Below are 20,000 nucleotides of genomic sequence, written 5' to 3' on the forward strand. Positions count from 1 at the left end.
ATCCTCACCTTCCACTCCTCCTCCTCCTCTTCCTCTTCTTCTTCCTTCTCCTCCTCTTCTTGCTTCTCCTTCACCTCCTCTTCCTCACCTTCCTCCTTTCCTCCTCCTCCTCCTCTTCCTCCTCTTCTTCCACCTCTTCTTCCTCCTCCTCCTGCAAATTGCCCCTCCGTGTCAGTTCGACCATTCGTCACCTTCCATTCCTCCTCTTCTTCCTCTTCTTCCACCTTCTCCTACTCTTCATCATCCTCTTCCTCCTCTTCTTCCTTCTCCTGCAAATTACCCCTCCGTGTCAGTTCGACCAGTCCTCACCTTCCTCTCCTCCTCCTCTTCCTCTTCCTCCTCCTCTTTTTCCTTCTCCTCCTCCTCCTCTTCTTCCTCCTCATACACCTTCTCATCCTCCTCTTCCTCCTCCTCTTCTTCCTCTTCTTCCTTCTCCTCTTCTTCCTCCTCTTCCTCCTCCTCCTCCTCTTCCACCTCCTCCTGCAAATTGCCCTTCCGTGTCAGTTCGACCAGTCCTCACCTTCCATCCCTCTTCCTCCTCTTCGTCATTCACCTCCTCCTCCTCCTCCTCCTCCTACTCCTCCTCCTCCTACTCCTCCTCTTCCTCTTCCTCTTCCTCCTCCTCCTCCTGCAAATTGCCCCTCCGTGTCAGTTCGACCAGTCCTCACCTTCCTCTCCTCCTCTTCCTCTTCCTTCTCTTCCTCCTCCTCTTCCTCCTCTTCCTCCCCTTCTTGCTTCTCCTCCTCTTCCTCCTCTTCTTCCTCCTTCTCCTGCAAATTGCCCCTCCGTGTCAGTTCAAGCAGTCCTCACCTTCCACTCCTCCTCCTCTTCTTCCTTCTCCTCCTCTTTCTCCTCTTCTTGCTTCTCCTTCACCTCCTCTTCTTCCTCATCTTCCCTCTCCTCCTCTTCCTCCTCCTCCTTCAAATTGCTCCTCCGTAGGTCAAACAGTCCTCACCTTCCTCCTCCTCCTTTTCTTCCTCTTCCTCCTCCTCTTCCTTTTTCTCCTCTTCCTCCTCTTCTTCCTCCTCCTGCAAATTGCCCCTCCGTGTCAGTTCAACCAATCCTCACCTTCCATTCTTCCTCCTCTTCTTCCTCTTTCTCCTCTCCCTCTTCTTCTTCCTTCTCTTCCTTCTCCTCTTCCTCCTCTTCCTCCTCCTCCTCCTGCAAATTACCCCTCCGTGTCAGTTAGACCAATCCTCACCTTCCACTCCTCCTCCTCTTCCTCCTATTCTTCCTTCTCTTCCTTTTTCCTCTTCCTCCTCTTCCTCCTCCTCCTCCTTCAAATTGCCCCTCAGTGTCAGTTCGACCAGTCCTCACCTTTCACTCATCCTCATCCTCCTCTTCCTCCTCTTCTTCCTCTTCTTTCTCTTCCTCCTCCTCTTCCTCTTCTTCCTCCTCTTCTTGCTTCTCCTTCTCCTCCTCCTCCTCCTCCTCTTCCCCCTCTTCTTCCTCCTCCTCCTGGAAATTGCCCCTTCGCGTCAGTTCGAGCAGTCCTCACCTTCCACTCCTCCTCCTCTTCCTTCTCTTCCTCTTTTTCTTCCTTCTCCTCCTCTTCCTCCTCTTCTTGCTTCTCCTTCGCCTACTCTTATTCCTCATCTTCCTCCTCCTCCTTCAAATTACTCCTCCATAGGTCAAACAATCCTCACCTTCCTCCTCCTCCTCCTCCGCTTCCTCCTCCTCCTCCTCCTCTTCTTCCTCTTTTTCCTTCTCCTCTTCCTCCTCTTCTTCCTCCTCCTCCTGCAAATTGCCCCTCCGCGTCAGTTCAACCAATCCTCACCTTCCACTCCTCCTCCTCTTCCTCTTCTTCCTCCTCTTCCTCCTCTTCCTCCTCTTCCTCCTCTTCCTCCTCCTCCTGCAAATTGCCCCTCCGTGTCAGTTCGACTAATCCTCACCTTCCACTCCTCCTCCTATTCTTCCTCTTCCTTCTCCTCTTCCTCCTATTCCTCCTCCTCCTCCTTCAGATTGCTCCTCCGTGTCAGTTCGACCAATCCTCACCTTCCACTCCTCCTCCTCTTCCTCCTCCTCTTCCTCTTTCTCTCTTTCCTCCTCCTCCTCCTCCTCCTCCTCCTCTTCCTCCTCTTCTTCCTCCTCCTGCAAATTGCCCCTCCGTGTCAGTTCGACCAATCCTCACCTTCCATTCCTTCTCCTCTTCCTCCTTTTCCTCCTTATCATCCTTCTCCTCCTTCTCATCATCTTCCTCCCCTTCTTCCTCCTCCTCCTTCTCCTCCTCCTCTTTCTCTTCCTCCTCTTCTTCTTTCTCATTTTTCTCTTCTTCTTTTCCTCCTTGTCTCACAACTCATTAAATTTTGTCATATTTATTCAGTCCTCTTTCATTTCATATCGTTCGTGGTTCACGTATCAATACAGCCTCTCAAACGATATATAAGCATTGTACGTGAACGAAGTTTGGTTGCGTGATTCAAATAATTTCGTTTTACGAACGAAGTATTAGTAAAATATATGTGATAAATAAACTAACATAAATCCAGAGGGTGCAAGAAAGGATACAAGGATAAGACAAGGATATAAGTAAGAAATAAAAAAAGACTTAGAGAAGCTGGATGCAATGCAGTATTCATCCATAAATAAAGCAGCACAGATAGAAAAAATAGACTGAAAGTTAGGAAGAAATGTGTAGATCCTAGAAGAAAAAATATAACCCTAACTTAAACCAGGTATAGCTTACGTCACAAGCAAACGAAATATATAGATAGATGAATAGATAAATAAACAAATAGACCATATATAGAAACTCTTATTGCAGTAGGCTAAGATATCAAATTACCATCTAAAACAAACGGGCCCAATAGCATTGAATTCCTTGACATGGAGGTCTAATATCTTTTGGAAGCGCAATAAGATTACTACGATCTGGTAAAAAATACACAAGGTAATATTCCAGTGGTCCCCAAAGAACCAAAGAGTGCCGTGAGATCAACTGAGGGTGCCGTGAGATCAGCTGAGTGTGCCGTGAGATCAACTGAGTGTGCCGTGAGATCAACTGAGTGTGCCGTGAGATCAACTGAGGGTGCCGTCAGATCAACTAAGGGTGCCGTGAGATCAACTGAGGGTGCCGTGAGATCAACTGAGGGTGCCGTGAGATCAACTGAGGGTGCCGTGAGATCAACTGAGGGTGCCGTGAGATCAACTAAGGGTGCCGTGAGATCAACTGAGGGTGCCATGAGATCAACTGGGGGTGCCGTGAGATCAACTGAGGGTGCCGTGAGATCAACTAAGGGTGCCGTGAGATCAACTGAGGGTGCCGTGAGATCAGCTGAGGGAACCATGAGATCATCTGAGGGTGCCGTTAGTTCATCTGAGGGTGCCGTGAGATCAACTGAGGGTGCCGTGAGATCATCTGAGGGTGCCGTGAGAGCAAATGAGGGTGCCGTGAGATCAACTGAGGGTACCATGAGATCAACTGAGTGTGCCGTGAGATCAACTGAGGGCGCCGTGAGAGCAAATGAGGGTGCTGTGAGATCAACTAAGGGTGCCGTCAGATCAACTAAGGGTGCCGTCAGATCAACTGAGGGTGCCGTGAGATCAACTGAGGGTGCCGTCAGATCAACTGAGGGTACCATGAAATCAACTGAGGGTGCCGTGAGATCAACTGAGTGTGCCGTGAGATCAACTTAGGGTGCCGTGAGACCAACTGAGTGTGCCGTGAGATCAACTGAGGGTGCCGTGAGATCATCTGAGGGTCCCGTGAGATCAACTGAGGGTGCCGTGAGATCATCTGAGTGTTCCGTGAGAGCAACTGAGTGTGTCGTGAGATCTACTGAGGGTGCCGTGAGATAATCTGAGGGTATTGTGAGATCAACTGAGGGTGCCGTGAGATCAACTGAGGGTGCCGTGAGATCAACTGAGGGTGCCGTCAGATCAACTGAGGGTGCCGTGAGATCAACTGAGGGTGCCGTGAGATCAACTGAGGGTGCCGTGAGATCAACTGAGGGTGCCGTGAGATCATCTGAGGGTCCCGTGAGATCAACTGAGGGTGCCGTGAGATCAACTGAGGGTACCGTGAGATCAACTAAGGGGGCCGCCAAAATTCAGGGCAAAAATTGATTTTCGTATTACCGACCCTGTCATCCACTTTTATTCATTCAAGCAGCATCAGTGTAAAGATGAGTTGTTTTTTATTATCGAGGGACGAAATTTTGTTACACTGATGTTGAATCAACAAAATACTGACAAACTAGAATTTATATGTTCTAGTAAGAGAAGCGAGTAAATGCCTGGGTGGTTTAAAAAGTGTAATGAGGAATAGGAATCTGGGAATGGATGCTGAGAGGAGACTGTGTGAAGGAGTGATTGTGCCAACAGCACTGTATGGAGCAGAAACATGGAACATGAGAGAGGAAGAGAGAAGGAACTTGAATGAGTTTGAGATGAGATGTCTGAGAAGTGTGATGGGGGTTGCTAGGCTAGATAGAGTGAGAAATGAGGAAGTGAGGAGGAGGAGAACAGGGGTGGAAAGGGAGCTGGGAGATAGGGTGGATGAAATAGTATTAGGATGGTTTGGACACATGGAAAGAATGAGTGAAGAAAGACTAGTAAAGGAGGTATGGAAGGCAGATGTGGAGGGAGTGAACATGAGGGGACGTCCTAGGATGAGATGGATGGATGGGGTGAAGGGGGCTTTGGGGAAGAGGGGAATGTCGGTTGAGGAAGGACGGGAGAGGACAGAAGACAGGGGTGAATGGAGAATGGTTGTATATGGAAAATGTTGTGATGCATGAGGTGGATTGGACGGGGGAATGGGGGTGAGGTAATGTGTGTGAGCAAAATTTTTGACGCAGCCCGAAGGGATTTCTCCCCGTCCTCTACTTTACATGGGGGGACGGAGAGGGGGGGGGGTCGCCGATTTAATGAAGCGGCCTTGCTGTGGATGTGCTGTGTCCTGCGACATTGCTTCTGACCCAGGGCAGTGGACAGGGTGCAGGGATGACCCGTCATCTGGGAGGTACTAAGATGGGAGGGAGGGTGGAGGGGTGTGGAGTGTTTTCGGGGATGAAATGGGTGGGAATGTTTTTGTGCCTTGTCCTTTTTGGCTACCCCCCTGGTAAGGGGGAAAGAAGCCTTGGTATATGTATGTATGTAGTAAGGGTGCCGGGTAATTCTGAAAGGTAAGGGTGCCTCAAGCCAGAAAAGGTTGGGAACCACTGTATTGAAATATTCATCTTAAAGCTAAACAAACAGCCATTCTATGTCCCTCTTCCTCCCATCCCTCACGGGCAAACGGATGGGAAGATTGATCTCTAAAAGAGTCAAAACACAGCTACCCACGGCTTGAAGGTGGGACACTACACTGACACACTACTCACAAATATCACTAACAAGCTATAACTATGCATTTATTCATTTTATTTATTACTAGATTTTGTTAGGAAGGGGCTTCGCCTCTGAGATCTCAGCATGTTGATGAACAGCATAAACCTGCAGGCTCACTTTGAAATAGTTTAGCTCGACAATATTTACAAATTTTATTCATTTGACCAATATATGCCATATTTGTATAATTTTTTGAGCTTTGGTATGTAAACGCTTCACCATAGTTATTATTAGTCTGTTTTTGAGCATAATCATTCCGTCTTGACTGTAATATTCTTGCATTTTGCTCCAAATTCAATTGATTTCTCTGACTTCTATGTGCTTCTCTATCAATTTCTAAAATTTCCTGTCTCCTTTCATCATTAAGGTTTTCTCTCTGACTTCTATGTGCTTCTCTATCAATTTCTAAAATTTCCTGTCTCCTTTCATCATTAAGGTTTTCTCTCTGACTTCTATGCGCTTCTCTATCAATTTCTAAAATTTCTTGTCTTCTTTCATCATTAAGGTTTTTTCTCTGACTTCTATGTGCGTCCTTGTCAATTTCCCTTATTTTTTGCTTTTGACCTTCAGTTAATGATTCTCTTCTTCTCCTTTGATATTCCCTATTTCCATTCCTAATTTTCTCTTTTTCCATCTCACTTATTTTCTTTTTTTTTTTTTTTACTATTACAATTTTCACTTATTTTTATTTTTCTACTTCTACTGTTAACAGTGTTAATGATGATATTAGAATCCATACTAAAAGGATTCAAGTCTGAAACACTACCGCTATAATTACCAGTTTTATTGAGCGAATGAGGAGGTGACGACCTCATTTATTACTAACCTAAAGTGCGATTCGACGAACAACAAATCGGGCAGTTCGAATCGCGTCACCTGGATCGATCGAAAAAATTAACAAATTTTTAAAAGAATAAATTGTATAATATAGAGACGAAATTGATATTAGCTCGTTTAAAAACAATTTTTTATCGAATTTATTCTCAATTTTAATAACTTATCAAAGGTATGTATGGCAAGTGTATTTTATTATTTTTCTTATATATTGTTGTTTTTTTATTATTATTATTTTATTAATAGCCAATATTTTTTCGAAAAGCTAAATTACTTTGAATGCTACTCATGAATTGGAGCCAAATTTAATCTGAAACATTTACAAAGTAAGGTTGAGTCGTCGAAATCGAAATTAGTCGATCGATCGAATCGAGAAAAAAGTCTGACTATTTTTTATTTTTTTTAATTAGCCAATATTTGTTCGAAAAGCTCAATTACTTTGAATGCTACTCATAAATTGGAGCCAAGTTTAATCTGAAAAATTTGCAAAGTAAGGTTGAGTCGTCGAAATCGAAATTAGTCGATCGATCGAATCGAGAAAAAAGTCTGACAGACAGACAGACAGACAGACACGAAACCGCTTTTATTTATTAGATTATTAATATTATTATAATTTTTATTTATTTATTGTTATCATATATATATATATATATATATATATATATATATATATATACATATACATATACATATACAGAGGACTTTATAGCGCAGAATTTAATAAACCATGCCCTTGGTTCAACTTCGCCGGTGGCAGGATTCGAACCGCCATCCCCTCGAGGGGAAGATGCACTTGGTGGCTGCCATTATCTCAATAGTCTTCTACTGTGCTTGCTCGAGCAAGAGGAACAACAAGACATGTTTACTTTCCCATTATGAGATTATTTATTCATTTATGTGTGTTTAATCGTTTATCTATCAATTACTTAGGATACGGCATTGTTATGTACACGAAGGAAGATCTTCTGAATGCTTTACCTTTATGATTGAATGTAATTATATCTAAAACCAAGATCCATGATGAAGTTCCTTCTACGTACTCATCCAGCTTTCTGGATATCTTTGTGCTCCTTGTCTTTGATCATCTTTGTTCTAACTCACGCCAAACGATCTCGAATGCAGAGCACGAAAGAGTTAATATTGCTTCCAATAATCCTTTTGGAGTCCTTATTCCAAGTGACGCTAGATGATTATATCCGCCTCTGAGTCAATCCATAGAGAATTTACTTTATCTGTGCTGAGGCGCAAATTTTTCCTTTTGTGTTCGGTTCTGCGTATTTAAAGCTCCGGTCACACAATCACGACTCGAGAGAGTTCGATTGACTAGAAATGACTTCGTTTGCGATTTTTTTTATTTTTCGAATCTCCAAATGTCATATTACCTCTGGGTTATATATTGAGAAACTAAATGAATCCAACCGTGTAGTTAATGAATGGTATAAACTTCCTGCAGAGGCAGTGCAATGTAGTTCAGTTCGAAGCTTTAAGAATCATTTAGATAAACACCTACGCAAGACGCTGTAAGGACTGTCATTTATTCTATATCAATTGTTGTTGTTTTTTATCGTTTGTCTGTTTATTATTATTTGCTTGATTCACATTTATTATTAGTTATATGTCAATTTATTATTATTTACTATTTGCCTGTTTGTTTATTATCTAACTATACCTATGCATTTATCTATTTATTTTATTTCTCATTGTTTATATTATCATATTTTTATTTATTTACTTATTTATCTATTTATTTATCATTATTAATTTTTTTTCGCATCCGACCTAGTTATGGGCCAAAAGGTCGCCTGTTGGCATGCTCCGCCTTTGTAATCCTTTGTAATCCTTTTGAGAGAAGTTAAACCTAGACCAATATTAGACACAGTGAAAATCCATGTGAACAAGTTGCGTAAACATAGCAAATGAAACATGGACTAGAAGTGAAGCTTTTATTCCTGACGTATCCTCTATTGACTTTCCCAAAGGAATGAGCATACTGGATACGTGCAGAGTTTATATACATGCTTTGCGGCTCAAGGGGGTATGTATATAAACTCTGCACTTATCTAGAATGCTCATTCCTTTGGGAAAGTCAAAAGACGAAACGTCAGGAATAAACGCTTCAATTCCAGTCCATGTTTCCTTTGTCGTGTTTATTCAATTAGACACAGTGTTGAATTATCCTTAGTGAAGTTTAGAAAACTGTCGCCCAAGTCGTCCTGCATCTTTTCAAATTCACAAAATTTCAATTCCAATGTTAGTCAGTAAAGACGTTCAAACACAACCGAGTAGTTTTTCAGGGACTATTTGGTTTCACGCGCGGTTCAAAGCGCGGCGTTTCAATTCCAATGTTAGTCAGTAAAGACGTTCAAACACAACCGAGTACTTTTTCAGTGGTTACTTGGTTTCCGTGCGGTTCAAAGCGCTAATGTGTACGGGGCCTTATTCTGTTTCCAGCCAGACAACTTCAATCGTCTTCGTAGCGTTCATCCTCTAGGAAGAGAAGAAACGAAGAAGACATAAAGCCAGAGTATGAAGGCCCTAAGGCGACGGACAAACTCTCCAGCCAATTCGCGTGCGCCTAAGGCGATGCTTGTTTGTCTGAAATTAGATTACATATTATCACTGCGCGTGAGGCATGGAGTTCGTTAGACGGTTTTGCTGTGTTCGAGTGTGTGTGTGTGTGTGTGTGTGTGTGTGTGTGTGTGTGTGTGTGTGTGTGTGTGTGTGTGTGTGTGTGTGTGTGTGTGTGTGTGTGTGTGTGTGTGTGTGTGTGTGTGTGTGTGTGTGTGTGTGTGATTCACCATGGTCTTGGATCACGTGTTGGACTCGTGATCGACAGCTATTTCCCCCCCGGAAGAGAGCTCAGAGCTCGTATATGACCGATCTATGGGTAATGCTGTGACTTCACACGCACACACATCCAACTCCCCGCCCACGAGAGTTGAAGTAACAACCCGCAGCGCAGCGATACTGAAATTATTTCAGACCTGGGCGGGATTCGATCCCACACCGCCGTAGTGGTGGCCGCGGACTCTTCCACTGCGCCCTGCAAGCCGTGTGTGTGTGTGTGTGTGTGTGTGTGTGTGTGTGTGTGTGTGTGTGTGTGTGTGTGTGTGTGTGTGTGTGTGTGTGTGTGTGTGTGTGTGTGTGTGTGTGATTCACCATGGTCTTGGATCACGTGTTTGGACTCATGATCGACAGCTATTTCCCTCCCGGAAGAGAGCTCAGAGCTCATATATGACCGATCTATGGGTAATGCTGTGACTTCACACACACACACACCCAACTCCCCGCCCACGAGAGTTGAAGTAACAACTCGCAGCGCAGCGATACTGAAATTATTTCAGCCCTGGGCGGGATTCGAACTCGAACCGCCGTAGTGGCGGCCGGGAACTTTACCTACCGCGCCACGAGTCGTGTGTGTGTGCGTGTGTGTGTGTGTGTGTGTGTGTGTGTGTGTGTGTGTGTGTGTGTGTGTGTGTGTGTGTGTGTGTGTGTGTGTGTGTGTGTGTGTGTGTGTGTGTGTGTGTGTGATTCACCATGGTCTTGGATCACGTGTTGGACTCGTGATCGACAGCTATTTCCCCCCCGGAAGAGAGCTCAGAGCTCGTATATGACCGATCTATGGGTAATGCTGTGACTTCACACGCACACACATCCAACTCCCCGCCCACGAGAGTTGAAGTAACAACCCGCAGCGCAGCGATACTGAAATTATTTCAGACCTGGGCGGGATTCGATCCCACACCGCCGTAGTGGTGGCCGCGGACTCTTCCACTGCGCCATGCAAGCCGTGTGTGTGTGTGTGTGTGTGTGTGTGTGTGTGTGTGTGTGTGTGTGTGTGTGTGTGTGTGTGTGTGTGTGTGTGTGTGTGTGTGTGTGTGTCTGTGTGTGTGTGTGTGTGTGGGTGTGTGTGTGTGTGTGTGTGTGTGTGTGTGTGTGTGTGTGTGTGTGTGTGTGTGTGTGTGTGTGTGTGTGTGTGTGTGTGTGTGCGTGTGTGTGTTTGCGTATGTTTGTGTTTGATTCACCATGGTCTTGGATCCCGTGTTGGACTCGTGATCGACAGCTATTACCCTCCCGAAAGAGAGCTCAGAGCTCATACTGTATATGATTAATCTATGGGTTATGCTATGACCACGCACACACACACCCAATCCCCCATCCACGAGAGTTGGAGTAACGACTCGCAGAGCAGTGATACTGAAATGTGTACATCTACGTGTGTGTTGTATGCCCATACATATATGTTCTGTATTTTTTCTTACCTCGTGAATATATATATATATATATATAATATATATATATAAATATATATATATATATATATACATATATATACAGTATAAATATATATGTCTGTATTTTGTACGTCTATGAATATGGCATTTCCATGTTCATCTATTTTCTTTTTTTTATATTTCTGTACGATGACTTTTTCTACATAAAGAAATATATTTTGTGAGATGTTATTAACCTTTAATTTTAATAATTGTCTTCTGAAACTGTAACATCATTTTGTACCTGCAAAATTGTTAAATCACCTCATCTCTGTATAATGCAAAAATATTTCAATTTTGAGTACTGTACATATGGTATAAACCTGTCATCGTACCTCAGATATTTAGTAACAATTAGCGTTAAACGACATTTTTTTCACCAATTAGATCCAGGTCACATGAGCGGTCGTAATTGGCCATGTCCGCTTTTAGACTGTTGCTGGGACAATTATCTAATTCCAGAGTGTCAAGATGGGGACCTGGAAACGCTAATCAAAATAATCCCCTTATTTGCATTATTATTGCTTTTATTCATTCGTTTATTTGTTTATCATTATTATGATTTTTTCTTCGCATCCGACCTAGATATGGACCAAAAGGTCTCCTGTCATTATCTAGTTCCAGAGTGTCAAGAAGGGGACCTGAAAACGCTAATCAAAATAATCTCCTTATTTACATTATTATTGTTTTTATCTTTTCATTTATTTGTTTATCATTATTTTTTTTCGCATCCGACATAGATATGGACCAAAAGGTCCTCTGTCGGCATGCTCCGCCTTTGTAATCCTTTGTAATCCTTCCTTGCCGATAGGGCGTGAAGGAAGTAGGTGGTCGTTACCCAATATAAAAGGAAACATAATTACGGAGTTAACGACACAAACATGATATTCTCACGACTAAAGGACTACAACCAAACCTGGTAAACGCAGTGGTCTGGGAACAAGGGGTAAATTACCCCCAAATGGGGGTAATTTAGAAATGGGGGGTTAATGGACGTGCTACGGATGTGGATGTGCTAAGTGAGGGAAACTAATATGGAAGTCGGAGAAAAAGAATGCATCGAGGATCCCACGATCTTTAAAACTACCTCCTTGTATGCTCTGCCTGATATAGGACGCAAAGAGGTGAGGCGAGGAGGGTGTCAGTGGTGTAGTAGTGATGCCAATGACCATGCAGCCTTGAAGAGTGACATGGTTAGAGAAGGACACCACCCTCACCATTCCCATCACCATGACAACTATCACCATCTACTGTGCAACAATGGCATAGTTGCAGTCGTGGACACCTTTCGCCTGCAATGGATATCATACCTTTTGCTCCTACGCACCCTCCTCCCTTCTCTCCCCTCCCCTGTTCTAACCCCATCTCTCTTTTTCCCCTCTTCTCCATTCTCCTCCTCTTCCCTCCCCTCCCCCTCCCCTCCCTTCCCTTCCTCTCCCTTCCCATCATCTCCCCTCCCCTTTCCCTTCCCTACTCTCTCCTCTCTTCCCCTCCTTTCCGCTCTCCTCCCCTCCCCTCCTCTATTCTACCCTTCACTCCCCTCCCTCCTCTCCCCTCCTTTCCCTTCCTCTCCTTTCCCATCATCTCCCCTCCCCTCCCCTACTCTCTCCTCTCTTCCCCTCCTTTCCTCTCCCTCCTCTCCTTTCCTCTCCCTCCTCTCCTTTCCTCCATTTCCCTCCTCTCATCTGGCCTCCCCTCCTCTCCTCTCCCCTCCTTTCCACTCACTTCCCTCCCCTCCCCTCCCTCCCCTACTCGTCCTTTCCCTTACTGGTTCCCTTATTGTTCATTATGTATATAAACGACTTGGACAGTGGGATTAATAGTGATGTTAGTAAGTTTGCGGACGACACTAGAATAGGACGCCTAATTAGGTCAGAAGATGACGCCAAGATTCTGCAGGATGATCTTAACAAGTTGTTCGCATGGTCGGTGAAATGGCAAATGGACTTAAATATTTCAACGTGCAGTGTGCTAAACGCAGGGCTACACAAACCCGAAAGCAGATATAGCTTAGATAACACGTTTTCAGAGAACACCGAGTGCGAGAGAGACTTGGGGGTTCTAGTGAGTCCTGACCTTAAATCCAGGAAACAGTGCATTATCGCCAGGAATAAAGCTAACAGAGAATTAGGTTTCATTACTAGGACGGTTACGAATAGAAATGCAGAGGTAATTATCAAACTCTATCTAGCATTAGTTAGACCCATCCTTGACTATGCGATATAGTTTTGGTCTCTGTCTTATAGAATGGACACCAATTTACTAGAATCAGAACAGAGGAGAATGAACAAAATGATACATGAAGTCAAAAATTCACCTTATGAAGAGAGGCTAGGCACCTTAACTTACACTCTCTGGAAAGATGTAGAGTGCGGGGTGATCTAATAGAGGTGTTCAAGTGGATAAAATGCTTTAACAAGGGTGACGCAAACAAGTTCATTATATTAAGACAACAGGGCAGAACTCGCAGTAATGGATTTAAATTGGACAAATTTAGATTTAAGAAGGAAATAGGAAAGAATTGGTTTACTAATAGGGTGGTCAACGATTGGAATAGACTTAGTAACCAATTAGTGAGCTCTGAAACTATCGGTTGTTTCAAGAAACGGTTAGGCAACTTTATGGATGGGGATGACAGATTGGTAATGAACATGGAACTGCCTAGTGTAGGTTTTATGGTCTCTTCCAGTCTCCTTCATTCTTATGTTCTTATGTTCCCTCTTCTCCCTTCCCCTCTCCTCCCTCCGCTTCCCTCCCCTCCTCTCCCTTCCCTCCCCTTTCCTCCCTTCCCTTCCCTCCCCTCCTCTCCCTTCCCTCCCCTTTCCTCCCTCCCCTTCCCTCCCCTTCTCTCCCCTCCCTTCTTCCTCCCTCCCCTCCCCTTCCCTCCCCTCCTCTCCCCTCCCTTCTTCTTCCCTTTCCTCCACCTCCCTCCCCTCCTCTCCCTTTCCTTTCTTCCTCCTCCCTCCCCTCTGCTTCCCTCCCTCCTCTCCCCTCCCTTCTTCCTTCCCCTTTCCTCCCTCTCCTTCTCTCCCCTCCTCTCCCTTTCCTTTCTTCTTCCTCCCTTCCCTCCACTTCCCTCCCCTCCTCTCCCTTTCCTCTCTCCTTCTTCCCTCTCCTCCTCTCCCCTCCCTTCTCCTTCCTTCACCTCCCGTCCCCTCTGATCGTCTCACAGCCTTATTAACATAACGGTAACTCCCGGTGTATCTAGACTCGATGCGTCTTCTATACTAAGCTCTTAAACTCCTGACTCCTTTTCCTACTCTTCTTCTTCTCTAATCTCCCTTAGTCTCCTCCTTCTGTCTCCATTCACGTTCTTCCTTTATTTCCTATTTCTTTCTTCTGTTCTCTATTCACTTATCCTTCTCCTCTTCCTCTTCTCTTACTTCATCGTCCTCTTCGTTTTTCTTTTCTTTTCTATATTCTTTCTCTCTTTACAAGTCTTTTTCATCTTTTTTTTTTTTTTTGAACTGAGAATGTAGCAGTCTCAACGTCTTTGTATTATCTGATTTTTATTTTCAATATATAAAAGTATGAAATTTCCATCCTAAACCTAACTTCTGTTCTGAATTTTGCCTGATACATTTATACATATCATGTTTGTATATTTATATAACTTGGTAGTTTTTATTCAGTTATCAATTTATTCATTGATTTATTCGTTTATTTATTCATTGATTTATTATACATTCATTTATTTTTCTTTCGTTAATTAATTAACTAATCTATTAATTTATTCATTGATTTATTCAACTATTCATTTACTCATTCATTTATTTCTTTATTTATTTCTTTGCTTTTCATTCGTTCATCTATTTATCTGTTTACTTGAATATTCACTTATTTATTTATTCATTTATCTATTCAATTATTTATCTACTTAGTATTTTTTCTTGCTTCCTAGTTTGTGTGTCCTACATATTAAGCCAACGTTGCTAAATTTTGTGCAACTTACGAAGTAGAAAAAATTACACCAAAGAAATCGTTTCGTTAAAGAGAGAGAGAGAGAGAGAGAGAGAGAGGGGGGGGGAGGAAGGGAGGGAGAGAGAGAGAGAGAGAGAGAGAGAGAGAGAGAGAGAGAGAGAGAGAGAGAGAGAGAGAGAGAGAGAGAGAGAGAGAGAGAGAGAGAGAGAGAACGTGGATAGTTATTAAGGCTCCTAGGAATCGAGGTTCGAGGCAAAGGTTTGTGACAGAGGGGAGGGGGGAGGAGAAATAGGAGGAGGAGGAGAAAATGGGGAAGTAGAGAAAACGTGAAGATGACGACGAAGACGGAACAGCAAAGAAAACGAAGTCTCGAGCATCCGGAAGAGCGTCCCAGACCAAATTTAATATGGTTTCACTTCTCACTCTCCTCACACGAGGAGTGGGGAGCGTCGAGATGGTATGAGACAACAGGAGAGGAGAGGAGAAGGTATTATGAGATAAGAAGAGAGAAGGTAAGGGGGCAAGTTATGATGTCCAGGAATTTTTCATTTCATTTCCAGTTTAGATTGATAGATGGGTTGCGTTATGAGAAGATGAGGTAATATATAAATCAATTAATCATCTCCACCGCGAGATTTTGCACATAGCTTAAGTGAGCAGCCAACAAGAAAATATTTATACGAGAAGCACCCATTGCTGTAAATCATTGAGAGGTGATACCCATAGATCTTTTCAATTTATCTGTGAGGCTCGGAATGTACTTAAAAGCTGGTGACTTCTCTATACTTGTTATCATTGCACATTTGTGGTACAATACATCAAGCGAGATTATAAAGGATTTCTTCAATCACGTCTTTTTGGTTTTGTAATGAACCGAAGACCATGTTTCCAAATAAAGGTCTGATTTGTAAAAGTAAATTGTTGTCGAACATATGCAATAAAAACAGAATCAGTATTTCTTCTTTATACTGACTATCGCTCAGATGAATTGGGATAGTGAAGAGGACGAATAGTCAGAATTTAATTCTTGAAAACACAGCGTCAAACATGGAGGGCTGTTGATAAGACTAGGTACCCCCAGCCTGGGCAGCGTCACAGTCATTTCCTCAGTAACTTCGTCCACCAGCACCAGCAAGACTTCTTCCATCTTCCAACAAACCGAACAACCTTACACGCTACAATTCAGTGGTTCTCAAACTATGGGTCGCGACCCAAAGTTGGATCGCGACATCAATTTTGATGGGTCTCAGGGACACGGAAAATTCTCACGTTTTCAGAGTATTTCAAATACTTGACTAATTAAATTTTTCTTTTAACCGCACATTACTTAGGTAATGTCTGTTCATGGATTCTGTTAATTCAGTTTTGTTAAAGAAAAGCTGTACACATTATATTTTTTTCCAATGTAAAGGGTGTATATCACTGTCCATTTTGTGTCCATTTTGGGTCGAGAAGGAATTAAGTGTTCCAAATAGAGTCGCTCACGAAAAAGTTTGAGAACCGCTACACTACATCATTGCACGTTCACACTTCCATCGACACAATACAGTGTTCACCTGTAGCGTGAAATGGCTGTACCCTACCTGGTGCGTTTTATGGGTGATATGAGTTATAGACCATATATAAATATCCCCATAAAATGGCAAATTGTGCTCGAGGCTGTCTCCACAACTTGACATTTTTTCTGGATATTTCCACACTTCCTTTCCTTGGATATAACCTTATTTTGTTTTATTTTGTTTCATTTTATTCTATTTTATTTCATTTCACTTTATTTTTTATTTCTATTTTATTTCTTATTTTCTATTTTCTATTTTATCTATTGATTTGTATATTTATGTATTTATGTTTTTCATTATTTATTATTATTATTATAATTTCATTTTATTTTTCATTCTATCTTATTTATCTATTTATTTATTCTATTTTATTTATTAATTTATTTATCTATTTATTGTTATTATTATTATTATTATTATTATTATTATTATTATTATTTTTTTTTTTTTTTTTTTTTTTTTTTTTTTTTTTTACAAAGAGTGAATAGACTGACAGTAAGACAAGGTGCAAATACTATCGCGATACACGATGACCATTGCTTCATTTGACAAGTAACTATGAGCAACATGATCACCTACTTCACATCACGTCACGTCTACGTCATAACGCGACCCCCGTTAACAAGATGACATCAATTCTATCACATTTATTAGGACTGTCGATGTCGCGTGTATACTTTGTACAAACGCGGAAAGCTAGAACGTATGGGCTGGCAGATATCGCGGATAACTAAAACGACTGTTTGTTTATCATTGATTGCTTGATTTTCATTTATCATTATTTATCTGTCAATTTATTGTTATTTACAATTTATCTGTTTGTCTATTATTTAACTATACCTATGCACTTATTTATTTATTTTACTTATTACTACTTATATTATAATTTTTATTTATTTATTTATCATTATTATGATTTTTTCGCATTTGACCTATTTATAGACCAAAAGGTCTCCTGTTGGCATGCTCCTCCTTTGTAATCCTTTAGTCATTACATGAGAAATCATTTATATATGGTACGGAGTCTACGCCAGGTGTGTACCTGCGGCCGAAGCCGTAACCCATACACTTTGACTATTAGAGAATCGGAAAGTAGTGCAGGATTCGAACCCACGACTAAGAAAATGCGAGACCAACATGATTACGATTAAGTCACCTTTGTTATAAAAGGTTATCATGATTGTGTCCATGTTTTATGGTTAACTCTTTTTAAAAAAAAATATATATATATATATATTACAGTACAATTTATTCATGAATTCAAATAATTTCTTTTGTCATATTTTCCTCAGATACTTGTGTTTATGAATATGATCACGTTCATACATTAAAACATCCAGCGCATATGCATGGTCATATCAATGTACATGTACAGAAGTTAATATATATACTCACACATGCAAAGAGAGCTTTTGCGCAAGTAATCATTTTCATGATAGTTTTCGAAATAAACTAAGTCTTAAGGACCATCAAATCTGTAGGATTTTTTTTTTTTTTTTTTTTTTTTTTTTTTTTTTTTTTTTTTTTTTTTTTTTTTTTTTTTTTTTTTTTTTATAAAGAACTCAAAAGGTAGCTTACCTCATCCGACTCCTCTTCAGATGCTGCCTGTGGGCTCATCCTGCTTTTGGAAACATCCGGGGATAGTCAGAGATGGAAGCGGACTGTTAGCGGATTCAAGTTTGGGCAAGATCCCAAAGTAGCTCAGAAGCTTCACGGTCTGAAGGTCATAGAACTGATGACAAGTCAGACAGGAGACGATAGGTCACAGAGTCAGCGGGACGCGATTGGTGGAGTCCAGAACTCTCTTTTTGTACTTCTTCCCCTTCATGGTGGGTTTGTTTTGTTCCGCGGGTAACAGAAGTAACATTATCAGTCATCTCACAGTTGCTGCCGCTATGATTTTCTCTCCTTGCTCAAACCACAATCACCGATATCAAGGTAAATGAGGATTTCAAACACATTTAGTATCAGTGAAATTTGTGTTCATTTTCCACTTCCAACATTTATCAAACCAATAACGATCAACAAGAAAAAATATATATCTTTTCATTCGTACGTAAAAGAGTTTGATTTGAATTTGTACTTGGAAGTTACTTGGACATGCTTAAACATTCCTTTTTATGTATTTATCTTATTTTAGTTCTTTGTTTTTTCCACACGAGAATAAATAATCCTTTAGAAATATTTTACAAATACTGTAGATGAGGTCGAACGTCATGCGAATTGATAACCACCTGGGAAAGAGACACAGTTATGATCACACAAACGTTGATATATGTACATAGTAAGGCAACACAATATAGACACTCACAGTAACTTTTGATAACATCGGCCCCAATGAGCAACGCAGGAAAAAACTTCATGGCACAAGAAGACTTCTGTACCATCCGAAGATCTTTTCACAAAGCTCATTTGCAAACTTTTATGGGTCACACTACAAGATCTACTCTGGGAGTTGAAATAGTGTCTATCCCAAACAATTAGAGAAAATAGGCGTCTCCCTTTCTTATCAGAAGTAGAGCACTCAGTCATTCTCACCCCTAATTAGTTATTGCCCTTATTCCATAAATCTAGAAATCTCGGAAATCAAATTTACAAAATCCTTCTTACTTTCAAAAACTATTTGTACAACGTACAACAGACTACACCCGTTTTCTTTTCTTCCAATAACAATATCTCATTTGAATAATTAGTTGAAGTATAAAACAACAAACACAAGATCAGCTTCTCGTTGATCTAATGTGGTAGTTGTTAGACAAGAAGACTTGCTGGCGAGTGCAAATATTTTCGTTTTTCTGCCACTTGGGAAATGACCTGCAAAGAAAGAAAAAAATGTCTTAGTAAGGTTTATTCACACTAAAGTAACTATTTGTAATTGTATTTATATTTATTAAAAAAACACACACACACACACACACACACACACACACACACACACACACACATATATATATATATATATATATATATATATATATATATTTATCAACCACAATTCACTTTAATTCTAAGCCATCAACGTCGAGTAACTCGAGGAGGCATACATGCAGACATTGATACGTGGACAAGTTTAGGACTCGAACCTTCGCTAGCACGTAACAAGTGACTGACTTAGCCCAAGGCGCTATCAAGGTATATATATATATATATATATATATATATATATATATATATATATATATATGTACATATATATACATATGTATATATATATATATATGTGTGTATATAGACATATATATACATATATATATACATATGTATATGTATATATATATATATATATATATATATACATGTTTGTGTTGTTCATAGATAGATGCATGAAGAGGTTGAGATTTTGGGCAAATGTGACTGCTTTGACTTATTCCAATGATATTGCGCCACTTGTCACTAGATCTCATAGAGTGCTGCAGGATACCCTGAATGCTTGGAATGAAGATCTGAACTCATCAGGAAAGAAAATAAAGGCAAGTAAGACTAAGGTAGTGATGGTGGCGATAGAGAAAGACAATATTGAGAATGAAATAGATGGACTACAACAGAAATTGGTGGAAGATTTTTAAGTACTTGGGGGTTCAAATGAACGAGAGATGTTATATTAACAAGAAGAATTGAAAAAAATATACAAATAATCTAATATTAATGTATCTACTTCTAAAAGACAGACTCATACCATCAAGAGTAAAAGTCATCATATATAAAACGAGTGAAATATAACTCAAAGACGTGGACACTAACAACGAAACTAAAGATTAAGATACAAGCAGCAGAGATGGGTTTTGTCGCATTTGATAAAAGAAGTAACAAGAAAACATCTTATAAGAAATGATGATTTCATGGAAGAACTGGACACCGAATAAGTATTACAATGTGTTGACACAAGTAAACTAAGATGGTAAGGAAACATCATGAGGATCGATCAAGAGAGGAATCCTGTTAAATATTCTCGATGGAAGCCGAGAGGGAGAGGACCGGTTGGTAGACCCAGAAAGAGATGGAGGGATGGAGTGAGGGAAGCAAATAAAGCAAGAAGATCAACAAAAGAAAGTGTGGAAGAAGAAGAACTTTATAAAGATCG

General features: G+C 41.1%; 1 protein-coding gene across 6 annotated transcripts in view; it reads right to left on the reverse strand.

Annotated features, from left to right (window-relative positions):
- LOC143027617 (transmembrane protein 151B-like) overlaps positions 1-20,000 on the reverse strand; it is a 457,079-nt gene that overhangs the window by 71,223 nt on the left and 365,856 nt on the right. For 4 of the 6 annotated variants that reach the window (XM_076188984.1, XM_076188986.1, XM_076188983.1 and 1 more), the window contains exon 2: positions 17,498-18,153. In XM_076188984.1, the coding sequence (XP_076045099.1) occupies positions 17,498-17,536 (39 nt within the window). In that variant the 5' untranslated portion in view covers positions 17,537-18,153. Of the gene's footprint in view, positions 1-17,497; positions 18,734-20,000 lie in introns of all 6 variants that reach the window. The other 2 variants (XM_076188982.1, XM_076188981.1) reach the window with 1 other exon arrangement.

The sequence above is a fragment of the Oratosquilla oratoria genome, chromosome 8 (assembly GCF_046742065.1).
Source record: "Oratosquilla oratoria isolate Oo_2021 chromosome 8, ASM4674206v1, whole genome shotgun sequence".
In the NCBI taxonomy this organism is placed as follows: domain Eukaryota; kingdom Metazoa; phylum Arthropoda; class Malacostraca; order Stomatopoda; family Squillidae; genus Oratosquilla; species Oratosquilla oratoria.